A 19,827-nucleotide genomic window follows, 5' to 3' on the forward strand; every position below is an offset into this window, starting at 1 on the left:
ATCAGAAGTTAAACACATTCTGGTTTAAAGAATTTTCCCACTTTCAAAAAAGTAAGCTCATTCAGCCTGTACTTGGCCAACAAATATCGCTTTACACCAAAGCTTGAAATGGTCCATTTTGAAAATGTTGAAAAAGATCCAAACTTCCCACAGTTTTTGAGTTCAGAACTTCTAAACATTTTTGTTTAATCCCAGTAAACATTTTTGACCAGTTAAACCATGTATGTAAGCAATTTCTAGGTTTGATACATGATAGGTAATCAGGGCAGGGACAAGAAGTTATTTACAGCTGGATTAGCAGCACGTGCATAAAAGACTGTGATATGTTTACAGAGCCATATGATTTTGAATAAGCTTGTACAGCCCATTCATTCCATATGTCCCCTTCTACCCAGTGCTAAGAGCCTTACATATTCACAAACTCAAAATTAGCCAATTCAGACATTTAAACCAAAAAGAAATGAGAAAGAAAGAAGTTCAAGGGGATGAAAATGAAGTATTAAAAACAACTGGTGTTACTTGTAGCCAGCCAGCTATAACCAACTGCAAGCATGAACAGCTTAGTGTCTGCAAAGAGAAAGTGACTGCGCAGTTCTACAAACAAGCCACGAGACTAAGGAAACCAAAGCAGCATCTCCCTAGTGCAGGAGCGGAAGCATATTGCTTGCCCACAATTTTACCTTCTTAAACAATGATTTTGTATTGTGGCTGTCATGTTGTGAAATAGCTCACAAAGTTGTATATTTACCATACAGCATTAAATAATGCATCACAGCAAAGGAAGAAGGAGAAATGTAAAAGTAGCAGGGAGAAAAGATAGTTTTTCAGCTGAGGCTAGTATAACAGCTGGAAACAGAGACCGTAGCAACTTCCAATGACAAGAGGAGGCTCCTGAATCAGGAGGCAATATTGCCAGATGTGACAACGGCAATTACGTTGCTAAATGACTGACAGAAACAGGTAGGAGAGATGACAGATTAGTTTTGCTCAGGAAAATTATTGATAAACGATATATGTCAGTGTCTTGTATCTTTAGCTTTGTCTAAAGTGCTCATAAGAGGCCAGCTCTCTCAGAGAGAAGGGGAAGTATCTGTCATTCATAGAGGTGATGATAGAGCTGCTGTCACCACATGCAAAGCCGAAGTCTAATTCCTACTGGAGACGACACGGGTTTTGGCACAGAAGGACTGCAACAGTCCTGCGCTTACCCTCCTCCAAATCTTTCCCATCCTAGAAATTGTAGCAGATGAATTTAGTCTGCAGGACTAGGCCATCCTGCAGATTAGAAGATGATAAGATGGACAAAATGACTAGAAGACTGCAAGACAGACCTTTAGTCTGCCTTCTAGTCTTCCTGCCTCGTATGGTATGATTTTTTTATTTCTAATAAAAACTCTGTGTGTTTGTTTCTTATGCATTCTACCCTTTTCTTCTCTAGCCAGCTTCTGTTTCATATCTAGATGAACCATGCCTAGCACAATGGGACTCTAAGTCTCTTTGATTCACTAGATGCTAACATAACAATAGCAGTTACTATTTAATAACTAATTTTTTTTTATATGGTGGCATATACCAGCACTTCAAAATGAATAGCAACTTACCCACAAAAAACTCCACCTAGTTCCCACCACAATTCTCTGGGAAGTATTTTTCCCTATTCCACATTTTGGCCATACTCTAAAGAATGCATCTCTTGGTCTGATTTAAAAAAACTTCTATGTAACATATGGATGCCCATTACACAAGTACAGTACAACTCTTGGCATTTAATACAGAAGTTTTTACTTTGAATCAATGTATTTTTACAGCACTTTCAATCACTCTTCCTCCCTTCTTCCTCATGTTCCAGTTCAGTGATATCCAAGTAGCAGATACCAGAGTAAGAATTTTTATTCGAATCCGTTTGCTCTGTATTTTCTGCTTTTTACTTGCACACCTTCAGCCGGATGAACCATGAAGTTACTGAGCTAGTTGGAAACAATATGAATAGACGTGACATTGTACTAAGGTCCCCTCTTTTTGTTTTTCTTCCAGTTGTGCCTCAGGGGTCTGTATTGCTCTCACGTTCCTGGTGCACACTTGTTAGGATTGTGCCATTTCCCTAGGTCCATCTCCTCTGCCCAAGTGTGCTGACGCCAGCAACACCTGGGGAGGTACCCAAGCGGGACAGTCACGCAATATGGGAGACACCGTGCATGGTGGCTGGGGGGTTCACTAGACTGTGGCCTTCACTTGGCTGCCGGGCCTGGGACCACAGCCTGCTGCAGTCCGCATCTCGCAGCGGCCTAGAGGCCGGCCAGCACAGACGGAGCTGTCCTCCACAGCCCCGGGCGCTCCGAGTCGGCCCTGAAGGAGGCAAATATCCCCCCGGGCGACTCCGCCCCGGAAAGCCCCTTCAGCCCGAAGGCGCAGCCATTCCCGAGCCGCTGCCTGGCGGGCGGCGTCCCGCGACCACCTCTCAGCGTCGCTGAGGTGGAAAAACGACATCTCCCAAGACGCCTTGCGGTCTGTCCGCATGCGCCCCATCATTTTCCCGGTGACGTCACAGAGACTACGATTCCCAGCGAGACCCTGCGTAGCGGGGCGCATGCGCAACTGCTGTCACCGCCCTTCACCCGCGGCCTGGCTCCCGAGAAGACGACGGAGGCGGCAAGATGGCGCTCACCAGGTGGGTCCGGCTGGCCACCTGCGGTGCGGTTCGGGGGACTGCTCTCCCCGGCGGCCGGCGGCTTCCCAGCTGCTCTGAGAGGCTCCGGCCGACGAGAGAGGCTGCGCTGCAGGGCCGCGGCCTCTTCGCGGCGGTGAGCCTGCCGGCCGGTGAGGAGGCCGGGCTGCGGCCGGGGGTAGGGCGGCGAGGGCCGGGTCGGGTTTGGGGGAGCTGCCCTGCCCTGCTTTGTCCTGTCCTGGCGGGAGGAAGTGTTTGGCACTGCTTCTGGTTCAGGGCTCTGCCTACCTCGCGTGTTTTCTGACGGAGAAGGGAGCTCCTCCGCCTCGGCTGGAGGTGGTCGGATCCGTGGGGTTTTGTCGGGGTGGCTTTACCGTGAGGGAGGGCGAGAGGTCTTTGGTACAAGCTGCTGCGTCTCTGGCAAGGCTCAGGAGGGCGACTTCAGCGGTCTGCCTTGGAAAGCCGACTTTCTCGGAAGTGGGCGCTTGCTTAAAGAAGGACTAAGAGCCCCGTAGTCTAAGCGAGTTGAGGGGAAAAAAAAAAAAAAGCGAGGAAATTGTGTTTCGACTAATTGGCTTAGGCTGGGACATATCTGGCGTTGAAGGGGGAGCTTGTTGACAGATCTTTTTGTGGGCGTTTGTATTGTGAGGAAAGGAAGCGGGGGGAGTCATTGGTACTTAGGGCGTTCTTTTTCGGCTCTGTAGTGGCGGAAAGAATATACGGTGGTGTGTGATGCTCCTGTTGGAGAATGGGTATTGTCACACATGCCCTTTCAAACAAGATGTGAATGAATTTAGCATTAGATTTTATAGGGATCTTCCGGCATGCCGAGGGAGCACACGTTGCTTTTGCATCTGTAATCTCACAAGTTACTGCCCTCGGGTTTATGGTCACAATGCTCAAGTTTCATAATTGTTTTTTAATTTGTATAGAGTGATTGTAGAGAAAGTTACAGTTTAGTAGTATACTTGAACATGTTGAGTGTCACTCAGTGAATTAACTTTTTTTATGTGTCTCTTTTTTTGGTGGCTGTTTGTGGATGTGCAGTTTTTTACCAGCTCCAACTCAGCTGTCTCAAGACCAGCTAGAACTAGAAGAAAGAGCAAGAGCTCAAAGATCTAGGCAGACTGCTCTAGTCTCGTCACGACGGGAACCTCCCCCATATGGTTACCGGAAAGGATGGATACCACGAGTGCTAGAGGTAGATAATTAAATTCACACTGTAGTAGTGTGTCTGCTAATGGGGGGAAAAAAGTATATGTTCTGGAGTAAAACTCTGACCATCTTGAGTGTAGCACAGAATTGTACAAAGCCACATACCATGTGCAGAATTTCCATCCAGACTGATGGGTGTGTTCTTGGGTTGGGGGAAATTGTTCTATTCCCCAGATTACTTAAAATGTTTAACGGTGAACAGGATGTTTTAAGGGTTCTTCCCTTTAGAGATTATTATGTTTTAATATGGAAATAGGTCTATGGTCCTTTCAGCTTACAGTCTGTGAAGGCAAGGATCCTCTGAGAAAGACATTTCTATTGTTCCTCTGTCATTATTTGCTAAATACACGTTGCAGATTATAGCTGGAATAAGTGAACGTGTATATTGAAGAACAGAGTGGTCATGTGTATTCTGTTCTTAGTGTAACAAAAGGTAGCTGCTAGTGGGGGAGAAAATCATTAGAGTTGGAAGGAAACTTGAAAATTTGTTAGTCATTGTATAAGTATGTTACTGGCAAAAGGGTTTTGCACAATGTTCTCTGTATTTAGCTGTAATCCTTGACAGTTTAACGTAACTTCAGCTGGAAATCTGGAAAGGCAGAAGGCAAAACACAGGTGTATAGCTCTGATTACAAAAATTGTTTTAAGTACAGTTTCTCCCAGTGAGCCACAAAACTTTGCAGACTTAAAATGGTACTTGACAGAACATCTGAGACCTACTCTGATGAGTCAGAAGCCAGTGCTCTTGGGACAAGGCATGTTGTTGAGGTTTTGATACAGTATTTCATGTGTGATCCTGCATTGTCCCCAAGTGCCATACTTTCGTGAGCTAGTAAGAGCCTTACTCATTTATGTTTGAGTCCCATTTTTGTAAAGATGGATCCAACACTGTATCATGCTGACCCATTACTGCTAGATAAGGTGACTTCAAATAGTAGTTCCAGTGGTTCTCTAAAATAAAACATTTTATGTAGGTTCAGCGTTTAATAAAGCATGTGATGTTAAAAATTGTACCTTCATTATACCCAGTGGAGGGTTGCTGCCCTACACTGTCAATTATAAAGTTAATATTTTAGTGCTTTTTCTTTCTAAATGTTAGCAAAAGAATTTCTTAAGAAGTCAGGTGATGAAGGTTTTCAAAGAGGTTTCAGCATCACTGCGCTACAAAGTGATGCACATCTCAAAAAAACTGTTGAGGATTCCATTCTGGCTCATAAACAAATGCAAATTCTTCAAGAGTGGTAAATGTTTCCAAAGCATAACAGTTGTCCAGTGGTTCTGGAATGCCATTATTGGAACAAACAAAATCTCTTAATAGATCAAGAGTTATGTAAAAGATTTTGAGGAATGACTGACTTTTGTTCTGGCTACTACTTTAGCACTGATTCTGTAGCTAGTTGTTGAATGTGGGACATCCAGTGGAAGACTTTAAATAACTGAAGCTGTATTTCAGTGAGCACTTTAAGATGGAATAAGCATGTTCTTGTTTGGAAGAAAGTGTTCTGCTCATTTATTCTAGGCTCGGTCCACTCTCTCTGTTGCAGTGGTGTTAACTATTTGGTCACATGGTGAACATGGAGGGAGGACAGTCTACTTAAGACACCCATTCTTCTTTGATCTGGTTCATTATCAGACTCCACAGAAGCAGTGCCATTGCAACAGAGCGAGGGGGAGATGCTCATACTGTTTTAAGCAAATGCTTCCTCTGAAAAATTGCATTTCATACTGTAGCCTGAAGTTTTATAAATAGTACCAATTCTGCATGCATCCTCAGTGTTACTTGAGTCAGGATGGTCTGCTTTAAGAGGTCTCTGGTTATCTGTTCATGAAAAGCTTTTACAGCAACACATTGAATGAGAGAGGAAGTAAACTTTAAGAACATCAGGCTGTTGGGTGCTGGCCCAGTTTTCAACATATTCACATGTCAAAGTAAGGAAATGGGATATCTTGGCACTCATACCATTGTAAAGCTATGATCTACAGGCTTTGAAAGGAATGGAAAGCTTTTTTAACTTCTTGATTATGGTGTGAAAAGCAACAAATCATCAGTAGAAATTTTCATCAAAAAGTTGCTGCTCTTTTAATTTTACTATTTCTGCAGTTGCTTTATTGCAGAAGGTAAATTTTGAAATTCTAAGTAATAACTCACATCTGAGTTAAATACTTAGTCATGTATTGTCTGTAGCATAGTAGTCCCTGCACATCCTAGTCAGTGATATGGGCTCTTCCTCTGTGCAGGCAATAATTACTGCAAGGTGTCTGTGCGCTTCAGTGTCTTTTCTTTTAGTAAGTGTAATTTCTATAGTCCATTGCTCTCTTACCAGCTAATGTAGGAAAGTTATTAGAGCATTCTGGCAATGTTTAATTTTGCTAAACTCAATCCCCTCTTTCATTCCATTTCCCACCCATGCAAATGTTATACCATGTTGTTGTCTTCTAGTCATTCGCTACTTTTTCTTTTGTGTAGGATTTTGGAGATGGGGGTGCTTTCCCAGAAATTCATGTGGCCCAATATCCATTGGATATGGGCCGAAAGAAGAAAATGTCCAATGCTTTGGCTGTTCAGGTGGATGCAGAAGGAAAAATAAAATACGATGCAATTGCTCGACAAGGACAATCGAAGGACAAGGTAATACTTCTTCAGATATGTAGACTGGCATGTATACTTGGAAGAGTTGCAGGTACACATTGTGTAAACTTAAACTCATTGGTCTGGCATTAGCCAAATGGATTGCGTCCTGTTTTCTTGAAGTTTAAGAACTGAAGTAATGTCAGACAGATGTGAGCATTTTGACTGGGATCACTGTGTGATCTTCTCTGTTATGTGACTAAAAGTTAAGGCAAAAAATTATGAGAGTCTCTACACCAAACTTACTTGTTAGCTTAGCAGCTTTTGTTAGAGAGCTTTCCAATGAAGGCAAGAAACTGAAAACAGGCCTGATCACAGGCGTCCTTATTTCAGTGTGTAGAGAGGGGGTAAAAAAAGACAGAAAAGAGAGTTCAGCTTTCAGAATACTACACCTTGTGTCCTATGTCTTGTATCTTACTAATTTAACATTTGAAACTTCTGGCTGTTTTCAGTGTTGTTAGGTGCTTTTTTTTTTTTTTTTTAAATTGCAGCAGAAAGTATTACCATAGGTTATACTCCAAAATTTTTGTGTTAAGTTCAGTGGTGGCAAGATTCTCATTGAGTTTAATGGGAACCAATTTCAATTTCGTGTACATAGTAGCCTTTCTAAAAACCAAGAGATGACACTTTATCTTGAAGTCCTGACTAGTATTGAGGAGACCACTTACTTGAGTCTCTTAAGTCCACTTTGAGGAGTATCTGTGTCTGCCTTTACAGATGTAACTAAGTGGGCTGCATTAAAACTTTAATTCTTTTACACAGGTGTTGGGGGCTAGAAAACTGCTGAGGCACGACCAAATGTTTGACCAGCTGCTTGTTATAGCAAGCATCTCCTGTAAAAAATAGAGTAACTCAAAGAAAATCCCAAAAGAGGGTTAACTATAGAGGGTTTTAGTTGATAGATAGGAATAATTGTTTTGAATATAATTTGACTTCTGCTTTAATTTAGAATGCCTTGACAAGCTTATGGGTATGTACTATGCCTCATGTGTTACTGCAAATTAGGAAGGGGAAAAACCTATCTAAATAGAAAAACAAAAGGTGAACTTTACGTCTCAAACAAAAAATAGAGTGAGCATTCTAAGAATAGAAGGGAAATCTTTCTTTTTGAGATTAATTATTTTTTTGTTTTAAATTGATCCTACGGTTGCCAAAGTTTCAGAAAGTTAATGCCAATAGGATTATATTTAATTACTACTCAGTTGAGTGTCAAAAAAGTGTCACATCTTGTATATCCTCATCCTGTGCATCTTAAGTTACTGTAGTACCTTTGAAAAAAATTAGTTCAAATCAGTTGAACTCTATGCAGTCATGTAGTAGAAAGTAGTCAGATAAAACAGGAAAAACAGCAATGGCAATATTTTTATTGAGTGGACATTCATTTGGGTTCAGTCAGCCTTTATGCAGTGTCTCAAATTATTTGTCAAAAGAAGGTGCTAACATACTAACTTATATAATTTTGTAATATTAAATATTTGATACTTGATACTCGGTACTTAACAGTAAATAGAAATTTGACTTATCCCATAAAAAAAAATTTAGAGCAGAAAAGTAGACCAGAAGTAATAATCGTACTGATTTTGAGGAAGATGTAAGGCAAATAAGCGAAAAAAACTAGTATAGTTAAACCCTACTTTTTACAACTTGTCAAATACATATTTACTTACTTCTAGGATCAGATTTAACTTTCATATCGTGAACTGTTTAGGTTGGGAGCTAAGTATATTTGAAAAAGCACTAGAAATTATAATAAGGTTTAGGTAAAAATGACTAATCTTTCAGTGTGCTCACTTGTTAGAAAAATTCTTAGAACAGGTAAAGTTAAATGTAAGCTGTCAACATTAGTTGTATTGATTCATGAAAATCTGTACCAGCTTTCATTAACTTTCCATATGGCATCTATGAAAGAAGCAGTAATATTCTCGTTTTGTGGCTGTGCTTACCAGGATGGAGGAGATGAATGGCTTTTCCAAAACTGGACTCTCAACTGGGCTCTGTAGAACTGAAATTAGGATTTTGTAACCCTAAGCTCTGCCTTCTGGATCAGCTTGATTCTGATTGCGTCCAGCTGGCTGTAAATGCTGGGAATTAAGTATTGTGATTCAAGGAGGAGTAAAACTGGGGGAAAATTAGATATTTGAAACAATTTCACTGAAAGTAGCAGAACTTGTATTGCTTGGTTTGTTTTGCAGGAGTGAGAAAGTATTGGCAGAGATGTCATAGGGAGCAGTTCTTCAGTGATCTGTGTTGATTTGAATAATGTGGAGTATTTTCTATAAGAGGGAACTTCTGATAGTACAGTGTCTATAGGATTACATACAGAAGTTTCATTATCCTGAGAGCTGCAGTCATAATTCAAATATTTCTTCAATCTTAATACTTAGAGCTAAGAGAAACAGATACTTAGCAGCCTGCCAGAAATGAGATGGAGTTTCTGATCCTGTTCTATGAGCTACTTGTTTGGTCTGAGTTAAGAAGCAAATTTTGCTTTTGCTACAGCTTATGGATTTTTTTTAAGTTGAATTTAGTATTCTGCCTTCTTGTAGAGGCAGCAGTTCCATCACCCCGACCCTCTATCTAAATGGCTTGTCAGCGGTTTCTACTATTGCAGGGGTTCATCTCTGTTGCATCTGTTCCCTTACATATTTAAAAAATAGTCACTTCAGAAAATTTTCCTTGAAAAATGCTGACATAAATGAGAAAGTCTGACAGGCCTTCTGTTTGGGGCTGGCAGAAAGTCTGCTAAACATGAAATGCTGGATAATGTTGACAAACCTGGATGCATGACCTTCTGGATCTGAGGATGGAGTTCTGTCTGGTTGTCCGGATGAAGGATTTCCAGCATTTGCTATGTGGTTTGCTCTTGTGCTGCTATAGATTCTTCCAGTACTTTCTCTACTCACATGACTAGGAGCCAGGCTACAATAATGCATCAATAATTGATATATTTTGGTGAGACTGATGCTCTGTCCCCTTATTGGGAAAATAAGGACATATAATTGCTTCCTGTGTTTTTACTAAGACAGAAGAGAGTGTGAAACCAAGGAATGGAACTATTAGGTCCATTACTTTATTCTGATAAGGATGATTTTTCTGGGCAGGAGTCTGATTTCTCCTTAGTGGCCCAAGGCTGCAGCTTAGATATTAAAGGAGAAAAAAAAAACCCACAAATCTTACCTACAGTTTTTTCTCAGCATTGTGGATTCAGTTGAAACATTCATCATAGAGAGTAGTTCCATTGTTGAAGGAACTCCTGTCACAGCAATGAAATGAAACAAGAGAACTTGGATATAACTAAAATAGTCAAAAGTATTCATTATTCACAAGATATTTACCTTTCTGGTAGAGCCTGGTTTGAGAGCTTATCACCAATTCTTTTCTCTGGTGTGTGTGTGTTAGGCTTCCAACCAGGTAATTGTAGTGACTTCTAAAAGGTTATGTGCTTCATATGGAGAAACCATTCCTTGACAAGGGAGGAATTAATTTTGCAATGTTTGATGGTAGCTTCTCAATTTACATGTCGGATTGATGAGCACTGTACAGGGCTGCTCTGGATATATAGAATAAAATATGTTGAGGGGAGGCATTTATGTGTTACCAATTTCTGTCAATTCACTTGCATCTGCCAGGTGTTTTGTGAAACAAAGTGATTGATGTCTAAATCCTACCATAAGCTACACACAACCAGTTAGGTAAGATTGTTCTTTTTCTGATGGCAGTGACATGCAGATTTCCAATTGCTGCTTGTTAAGGCTGCCCCAGCCACAGAAGGAATCATCTAGCTGTACCAAAAACTGAGCATTTTGTTTCTGCCTAGAAGGAGATTCTGCTTTTCAGTAGCAATCAAAATGAAGTATCTGAAACAAGGCTGATGCTTCCTTTTAAATTTTGTAGATGAAAAATGGTAGTGAATGGGTATACTACAGTATCAAGCAGTCCCAGTCTTTATCTTAGATTAATAAAATGTCTCAACATTACCGTTAAAATAAGGTAAATACCTAGAAAAATCAACACAGTGCAACATCTTTATCTGCCTGTCTGTATCACTTCAAAACAGGTCTCCAATTACAATATGCAAGAGTATAAAGTTTTTGATGGAGATAAAAATTTTAGTATTTCAGGCTGATTTAATCCATATTATGGATTTCTTCCACATTAATGCAGCTTGCCACTTGCATGCAATATTTTAGGGTTTAGCTAGTTCATGTAGCTCATTTGTACGTCAGTGCACTCTAGTTTTTAGAGCACCTTTTAGACTTTTTTTTTTCTTCTTTGTCTCCTGGGATACTCTGAGCTCTTTCAGCATACTTTGTTCTTCATGCAGCAGGACGCTTGGACTTAATTACCTTAGAGGAACACTGCTCTTCAAATGTCCTTCATTCAGCATCTGAGAAGCTAGGATATTATTGATACTAATTCAGAGGATTAAAATTTTAGGGCTGAAGGATGAGAAGCAGTAAATGGCTCTTGTGTGACAAATTAATACTGAGGCTAAAGGTCAGTTTCACAGTTGGACATGCATTTTATAATTAACTTGAAATAATAGTTATAATGAATTTCAATCCTCTGAACTAAGACCTTCTGATGTATTTTGTTGGACAAATGTGAAACATTAATGGAATACAATAAATTTTTCCCTGTAGCCATCTAATAGTGATCTTTCCCTATATTTAAAATTGGGGCTTAAAGCTAGTAACAGCTAGCTGCACTTTGTATGAAGACTGAAGTACACTGAGGGAAAGTGTAAAGAACAGATTTCCCAAGCATGCATTTTTTTTAAAGAACATAGATACTAAAAAAGGCTTGTATCAAATTCTTAAGTAATCCTTGGAAACAGAAGTACAAATGTGGATTTTTCTGTCTGTTTTGACGAGCTTGCAAAAGGGTAGGAAATGGAAGCAGGAAACTGATGTCTAATCCCAGCTCTGAAAGTGATTTACATAATTATATTTAATCACATTGCTTCTTTTCTTCGACTATCCCATCTGTAAAATGAGGTCTAGAGTATATTCCTGTTCAATGGAAGTCATTGAAGAATATGGAATTGTAATGCATTTAGAGTTGTATACAAGGTTTAATTAGTACCTAAAGTATAATCTAGGCCTGAAACATTTCCTTTGAAAATGTACATTTATTCCTATTTGCCAGCACTAACGAAATATAATGTCTTTCAGGTTATTTACAGCAAATACACAGATCTTGTGCCAAAAGAGGTCATGAATGTGGATGATCCCGAACTGCAAAGACCAGACGAGGAGGCAATTAGAGAGGTATTATATGCACTGATGTGCCTAGTTATTAGAGGTATATTGTATGCTTTCCAATATGTGATGAGATACATTCTGTGGTACTTTTGTTTTCAGATAACAGAGAAGACAAGAGCAGCGTTGGAGAAATCAGTCTCCCAAAAAGTTGCAGCAGCCATGCCGGTTCGAGCAGCTGACAAACTGGCTCCTGCACAGTACATTCGGTATGTGGTGCTGGTGTGTGTGTAAGATGTCGTTATATATAAAATTGATTAAAATTAGGGTATTCCTTGAATTTCTGAGAACAGAAATTCCTCTTAAATTCTGTTCTTCTGGAATTCATATGAAACTGGCTTCTATATTTTGAATTAACCCACTAATGATAACGTAGTTTGAAGTGTCTTGCAATATGTCTTAACACGTCATGAGTTGTGGCACGTTGTGGAGGGGTTATTGTTTTAGCAACAAAATGTAGATTTGTCACTATGAATGATGTTGCCCTGGAAACAGAGTCTTTACTGGGAGTTTCATCCCAAGACAAAGTGTGTAATGAGGCTCTTCCCTTATATAAAATGAGCAACTGGAAAGAATTGGAATTACTGGGAGGCTGATACTCATTTATGATGATTTGCTGCTGTGAACACAGAAAAAAATCCGAGTCAGGGTTAGACTTGGCCTGAGGTGAATTCTGAAAAGTATGTGAAGGGGTTCTTAACAACCAGTAAGTAGTCACCAGGAATTCACAAACACAGGTAAGGAGTATTGTGACATGCTCTATGTACTCCGTTAGTTTGTTTTTTCTACTTTGGAATCTAGGTTGAAACAGGAGAGTATAGCCCTGGGAAGTTCTGTCTGGTGTAGTTGATTCTCTGCATTCAGTCCAGTATCCTCTCTGCAGTTACCTGCTCGTTGCGTTCACAGTGGAAGAGTCTTAACTGGTGTGGATAAAATGAAAATGCAGCTAGAGCAGTGAACTGAATGAAAATGGAGTTGGGAAAGGAATATCGAGCTGTGCGCAGAGAACTGAGCACTTTGATTGTTTTGTTCAGGTACACACCATCCCAGCAAGGTGTTGCCTTCAACTCTGGAGCAAAACAGAGAGTTATTCGGATGGTGGAAATGCAGAAGGACCCTATGGAGCCTCCAAGATTCAAGTAACTATTCAAAATTTTTTCATGGCAAAAAAATGTTTCTGTAGTGTATTTCCATATACAACATGCCGATTGTATTTATTTCCTTAACTGTTCAGAATTAACAAGAAGATTCCGCGTGGACCACCTTCTCCTCCAGCACCTGTAATGCACTCTCCTAGTAGAAAGGTAGGAAATGCCGTAGCTGTTCTCAGTTTTGAATTCTAGATGGTTTCACAAATTCTACTTTGACCTAGGTCATTTCTGTGCACCTTCTCTTTATTGTTCTTTTGATGCGATGTTAAGTGATAAACTTGGTGCTTGGTGCAGTCTTTTACGGGTTTTTTTGGCAGTTCTGAAAGACCTATGTACCTTGTCAGAGGTTCAGTAGAGTTCTCATTTTTATGCAGGGCTGTATTGCTGGAGTTGTCCACAGCATGGATGAGTTGACTGAGGCTTTAGCCTTGGTACACTGATGCTGATTTTAGACAACGCTATTAAGCTAATCCTTAATAACACTAACTTGTGTTACTAAGGATTAGCTTCCTTCTGAGAGATGAGTGTGGTGGTCGTTCATCAGTTTCCTACAACATGAACTGCCATTAAATGTGCAAATGTTAACAAGCTGGCTGTGAGTTCCAGTCTGTGTGGTGGAAGTTGAAGAGAATGGCTAAAAAGCTGTCATAACTTTATTCAGTGTTGGCAAAGGTACAGTACAGAAATGGAACATCTTATTGCTGCTAAGAAGGTTTGATTTTTTTTTTTTTGTAGCAGTGTCCTGAACTTTGTACTCTTATTTCAGTAGTTTCATAGCTGCTTTTGAGAAAGAACACAGTATTTCATTTTGCTATAAATCTAAAGATGACTTTGCTTCCTCTCTTAAATCAGATGACTGTGAAAGAGCAGCAAGAGTGGAAAATTCCTCCATGCATTTCAAACTGGAAAAATGCAAAGGTAATTAAGTTGTCTTAAATTCACCTTTCTAATGTTGCACCCTGCTGGGAGACTTCTGTGAATCATTAAAGCTTGAATAGTACTGGTTCAAAACCTCTAGAGTTAGATAGATGGAGAATGCACAACTGTACAGCTCAGTTTTTTTCTCTTTAGCATATCAGGGCTGTCAAATTGACAGAAGCATAGAACTGAGAGAAAATACGTTACTTCACAGCAGAGATTATGCATTTTGAGAGGAACGAATGGCATTACTTAAAATCCCTTTAATAGTGCAGTATGTGGAGTCTGAAACCAAAGGCTCTGGAGCCCAAAAAGTAAAGCCATCTAAACTGAAAAAGGGAAGGGTAATTCATAGAGACCCAAGCATGTTTATTTTCAATACTGCAGTTCAAATTTATGGAAAGTTCTCCTTGTTGCATTATTTCACTAATTAATTTTCATCACTGGTTAGCTTAGCTATTTTTGATTCTTGTTTGAGTAGGTATGTCCTGTCCCTCTGATTTTTATCAGCTGGTAAGTTTATGTTCAGAGAGAAAGGAGAATTTGTAATTTACTGCAGTAACTGGTCTAATCATTCTAAAACTTACCAAGCTGTTGTTGTGAGGCAGCCTTTTCAAATGGAGGAAGGAAAAGCTGCATGTTTGGATGTTTTGGGTTTTTTTCCTACCCCAACACAGTTGTATAACTGAGACTGACACTAATTAGTAGATCAACTTTTAGGTTACAGATGCTGAAACCAAAGCAAAAATTTTTTAGAGCTCTCTAAAAAATCTTAAAATACCATCTATAAATACTTTTAGGTTTCAGCTTTTGAAGGCAAAATTGGCATTTAGTGTCTCTTTCTTTTGCTGGCAGCTTTCCCTCTTTCTCATTTTGAATCATGTAACCTCTTAATAGGTATAAAAATAGTTTAGTGAAAACAGTTTTTAAGCACAAATGGTAAAACAGCTTAGAGACTGGCAAAGCTATTATATGTAGTTCTTAACACAAAGCAAAGAGTGGACCGTAGTGATCAAAAACTGTTGTTTGTACTAAGATGCAACTTTCAGGGAAATTGTGATTCAGGTTTTGGGGGAGTGTGGAATTGGAGCATGGCTTAGTATTACCTGGTATGAATTTGAAGTACGTATAAAGGAGGTCCGTTGAGGCATATTAATGATAGAATGTGAGGTTTGTGTGTGGTTTTGTTTTCTTATACAATAAATCTAATAATGGTTGTTATAACAAATAATGTTAGTTTCTGTTCTTAACTGCCTCTCTGTTTCCACTGTAGGGTTACACCATACCATTAGACAAGCGTCTGGCTGCAGATGGCAGAGGACTGCAGACTGTTCATATTAATGAAAACTTTGCCAAGCTTGCTGAGGCTCTCTATATAGCTGACAGAAAGGTTAGGTGATTGTTTAAACTGTTCAGTTCCATGTGGTTTTACCTTCTTCGTATGTTTATTTTCTTGGGAAAATCAACTGTGGATAGGCTATAGCTTTTTGAGTTGTCCTGCTTCTTGGCTAACATAAGACGTAAGGTCTTATCCCCAATATCTTTGAATCAGTGGCTCAGTGTGGGTTAAATTATTGGAGGTCGTGGGTCTTGTTTCTCAGTTCTAACTGCTGTGGCTGTCTGGCTTTGAACTTCATCTTTGTGGCTTGATTCCTGTCCTGTTCACAGGATAACTCTGTGACACAAAATCTGCTTGCATCCCAGGTGATAGCTTTCTGTCATTTTAACTATGTCTTATGTGTGCAGGCTCGTGAGGCAGTAGAGATGCGTGCCCAGGTGGAGAGGAAGATGGCTCAGAAAGAAAAGGAGAAACATGAGGAAAAGCTCCGAGAAATGGCTCAGAAAGCCAGAGAGAGAAGAGCAGGGATCAAAACCCATGTTGAAAAAGGTACCTTTCTTTGTTACTAAGATGGTGTGGGGTTTTTGTAGCACTCTGAAGTGTGGGTTTCGAGAAATACTCTGAGAACTTAGAATACCTAAATATCAACTGTAACTTCTAAGCATGACATCTGTTCTTCATCTCTTTACTTGATCAGCCAGTGGATTAACCAAATTGATGGGATCTGGATTTGAACCTCACAACAGTGTGTCAGTGTATACAGGTTTAGGACATTGCTGAGGATTTTGGAGTTGTTAATGGATCTGTGCAAGTAATGGCTTTCCTGGGCTGTTGTAAACTAATTTTTTTTTTTTTAGAAAAGGCTTGTTGCAGATGAAGAGCAGCTTTGTTTACAAGAACTAAGCCATCTTTTAAGTTTTCAAAGGTGGTAAATACAATGTTCTGTCTCTTGCACTGTTTTAATTGATCTTACAGAACTGTAGCTCTGTTGGCCACTAGGCCCCAAAACTGCTAACCTAACTAAATCATTTCTATTGTGACATCTTATGTTTTGATTGAAATGACACTTCAAAGATCAAGATGCTGAACTTAGAGATCATAACTGCTTTGCAAAAGGTGGGGGATATGGTCATGTAATGCCAAATCCTGCAGCTGGTGTGGACTAACCTCTTCGCAACAGTCTGGGAACTTGTCTGGTTGGAGAGCCACTCTGTTGAAAAGGACTCAAGAGTCCTAGTGGACAATATGCTAAAAGTAAGCCAGCAGTAATGCTAAGGGCACACTAAGCTGCATCTGCAGGAGTGTAACCAGTAGGTCAGGGGATATAATAACTTACTTTTACTGGTGACCTGTTAGACTGCATCTAGAATACTGTGTGCAGTTACGGGCCCCCATGAACAAGGCAGACATGGATAGACTGGAGTGAGTTCGGTGGAGGGCCATCAGAATGGTCAGGGGGCTAGAGTATCTGCCTAGTCAGGAGATGCTGAAAGAATGAAGCTTGTTCTGCCAGGACATGTGGCTTTGGGGTGACTTAATGGGAGCTTTCTCATATCTACAAGGAAATCCTCAGAGCTCTTCGCTAAGCTGCACAGTGGAAGAATGAGACAGTGGTCAAAAGTTGAAGCAGGAGGTTCCAACTACATGTGAGGAGAAAAATTTTCACCATGGGGACAAACAGTAATGGAACAGGATGCCCACGGAGGCTGGCAATCTCTTACCTTGGAGGTTTCAAGGAAGTTTTTTATCAAGGACTGTTAATTGCTTGTGACATAAGAAAGCTGTGGTTTTTCATGTGTTCAGTTTGTTTAAAGTGTAACATTTTAAATAGTGCTAAGGGTCACTTCTCTTCTATAAAAGAACACTGAATCGAATCACTGTGCCAATGTCTGTAGCATAGTTAATTCAAACTTCAAATATTTGTCTATAATGAGTGATCTTGCATTTGTTCAGAGGATGGAGAAGCTAGAGAAAGAGATGAAATCAGACATGACCGGCGCAAAGAGAGACAGCATGACAGAAATCTTTCCAGGGCAGCCCCTGACAAAAGGTCAGTCACAAAAGCAAACTGCTTTATTCCTGTATGGGCACTGGCTTCCCCACTAACAAAACTATTACACTGGGCTTACTTTTGCTTGATGCGAGTGCCTGAATTTTACCTTGTGGAGATATTCACTGGTTTGAAGCACTGTTCGTTCATTGTATGAAATGGTATTATTGTGTTAGTGTACTGCAGTACTCTCTCTTCTAAATGTAGTATTTTCCAGATGAATGGCGGGGGGGGTGGTTTGGGGTGGGTTTTTATTTAGCAGAACTGCAGTATATTCAGATTTAATTTGCATGTTGACAGCAAAGGTTGAAATCTGGATCCTGTAACTTCAGCAAGACCAGAGCATCATTAGTAGCTTTGTTTCTTGAAGCTGTTCATTTGAAGTAAGCTTAGATTTATGAGTGTAGGATGAAGTATCTTGTTTGCCCAAGCCGGTGAGATTTCTGAGCACAAGTGGTTTCTGGAGGCTTAAAATCTCTAACATCTTAAAATTAGATTGCTTGGCCTTCCCAGAATATAATTACACTGGTTCTTGTGAAAAATAAATATGACATTTTAGACCAAGTCAGCTTGATGTAAATTGCAGATAGGGGAAAGCAAATTTAAATGTCATGCCCAGCTGAACTTAACTTTCACAAATGTTTCCTTTGCCAGGAGACAAATTTTAAATGTTACCTAGTAAGGAAGGGCAACAGTCAAAATCTGACTCTAGAGGCAAATTGTTAGCAATTAATACAGGACCAGGTTGCAGCTGAACATGTCAATGTATGGTTTACTGACCTAATAAAACTTAAAATTTTTAATTCAGGTCAAAGCTGCAGAGAAATGAGAACAGAGATATCAGTGAAGTTATTGCCCTAGGGGTACCCAACCCCAGGCCATCCAATGAAATCCAGTACGACCAGAGGCTGTTCAACCAGAGCAAGGTAAAAATACCTTCTCACAGATGTGTAGCTTTCTATGAGAACGTGCTCTTCCTTAGAGGGTATGGCTACAATACTGAAGGGACCATGTTCTCATGGTTGGTGTGAATACACTCTGAAAGTCTCTACATAACTGGTTAGGAAACTATGGATCTCTTTTATCCATAGTTGATGCAATAAAAAGGCAATATTCTGAATGTATAACTGGATTAGAGTGTTTTTGTGGCTTGTTTTTTCTCACTGGGGAGTGGGGAGAAAGAAGCTAGTTTGCCCTCAAGCTGCAGCGACCTCATTTTCTTTTGTACAAATGTACTGACTGAATAAGGGAAATCTGCTCTGAGAGAAACAAGCAAATACTTTCCATTCCCATTATTGCTTATGTTAAAAGTCCTTCTGAAGATATAAATAGTTAACAGCATGATTTCTTTTTCCTGCACTTGATACTATTCAGAGATGAAAAAGTAGATTAGGCTTCAGAAAGTCCCTGAATAGACCTGCAGTTTGTCAGTCATTCTTTTTTCACATCTCCAATGAAAGACTTGCAGGCAGAAGGGAAAGCTGATGAATCAAAAGTGAACAAGCAGGCACTTCTACTTTCATAGTTTACATAAGCCTCTGTGTGATTTGGATCAGTCAGCTTAAATCATCTTTTCCAGAAATTCTGAATAATACACATTTCTGTGTGGTTGTACTTGGCTGTTATAGACAGCTGTACTTGCAGGGCAGACTGAAATGATCTGTTATGGCCTGTAATCCTTCCTGTTGCTTTCTGGAAGAGTAGAAGTGGCCCTGACCGAGGCTTGTAATGATTGCATTGTGTTCTCTGGATTTAATCCCAGACCCAAAACCACTCATATCTTAGTGAAGTGCTTGAACTCTGTCAATAGTAAATCACACAATACCATCTGTGTGTCTCTGTGACACCATCAGTATATCTTGATGTTAAAATAAATCTGCAAAACTTCAGCTGGCTCATTTGTGTTATACTGCTGCTGTTCTTCATTCTTCTTAGGGTATGGACAGTGGCTTTGCTGGAGGAGAGGATGAAATTTATAATGTCTATGATCAGCCTTGGAGGAGTGGCAAGGATATGGCCCAAAACATCTACAGGCCAAGTAAAAATGTGGATAAGGACATGTATGGTGATGATCTAGAGGCTCGAATAAAGACCAACAGGTAAGAAGTTAAAGTTAAGAAGAAATATTCTTAATTAGTACTCTGAAGCTACAATCAGCTGAGTGTCACCTCTTCTCCTGCAGGTTTGTTCCTGACAAAGAGTTTTCTAACTCAGATCGTAACACCAGAGGGAGGGGCAGAGATGGACCAGTTCAATTTGAGGAGGATCCATTTGGTTTGGACAAGTTTCTGGAAGAAGCTAAGCAACATGGTGGTTCTAAACGGCCATCAGATAGCAGCCGCCCTAAAGAACATGACCATGAGAGCAAAAAGAGGAGGAAGGACTGAATGCCTCTGCTCCTTCAGAGGTAGAGAAATGGACTACAAGCTTGGACTTCATGCAAAAGGCATTTCTTGTATCAGAGGTGTATAGGGGGGCAGCATTGTAATGCAGCAGTTCACAACTCTCATTGTGTGGATATATATACACACACACACACACACACAAATTCTTCTACCTAGGACAGCTACCCCTGAAGTGTGGAGGAATGGAGACCACT

General features: G+C 40.0%; 1 protein-coding gene across 1 annotated transcript; it reads left to right on the forward strand.

Moving 5' to 3' along the window:
* Positions 1-3,598: 3,598 nt before the first annotated feature.
* On the forward strand, positions 3,599-19,615 carry SNW1 (SNW domain containing 1; the record flags this gene model as incomplete). The annotated part of the gene is made up of 13 exons (XM_082001065.1): positions 3,599-3,866; positions 6,348-6,509; positions 11,684-11,779; positions 11,873-11,979; positions 12,805-12,909; positions 13,005-13,074; positions 13,774-13,839; positions 15,113-15,229; positions 15,586-15,727; positions 17,132-17,228; positions 18,037-18,154; positions 19,164-19,327; positions 19,411-19,615. The coding sequence occupies exons 1-13, from the start codon at positions 3,705-3,707 to the stop codon at positions 19,613-19,615; spliced, it is 1,611 nt and encodes a 536-aa protein (XP_081857191.1). The 5' UTR covers positions 3,599-3,704.
* Between the last annotated feature and the right edge of the window lie 212 nt (positions 19,616-19,827).

Source organism: Phaethon aethereus, assembly GCF_964289735.1.
Source record: "Phaethon aethereus genome assembly, chromosome: 5".
Classification (NCBI taxonomy): Eukaryota; Metazoa; Chordata; class Aves; order Phaethontiformes; family Phaethontidae; genus Phaethon; species Phaethon aethereus.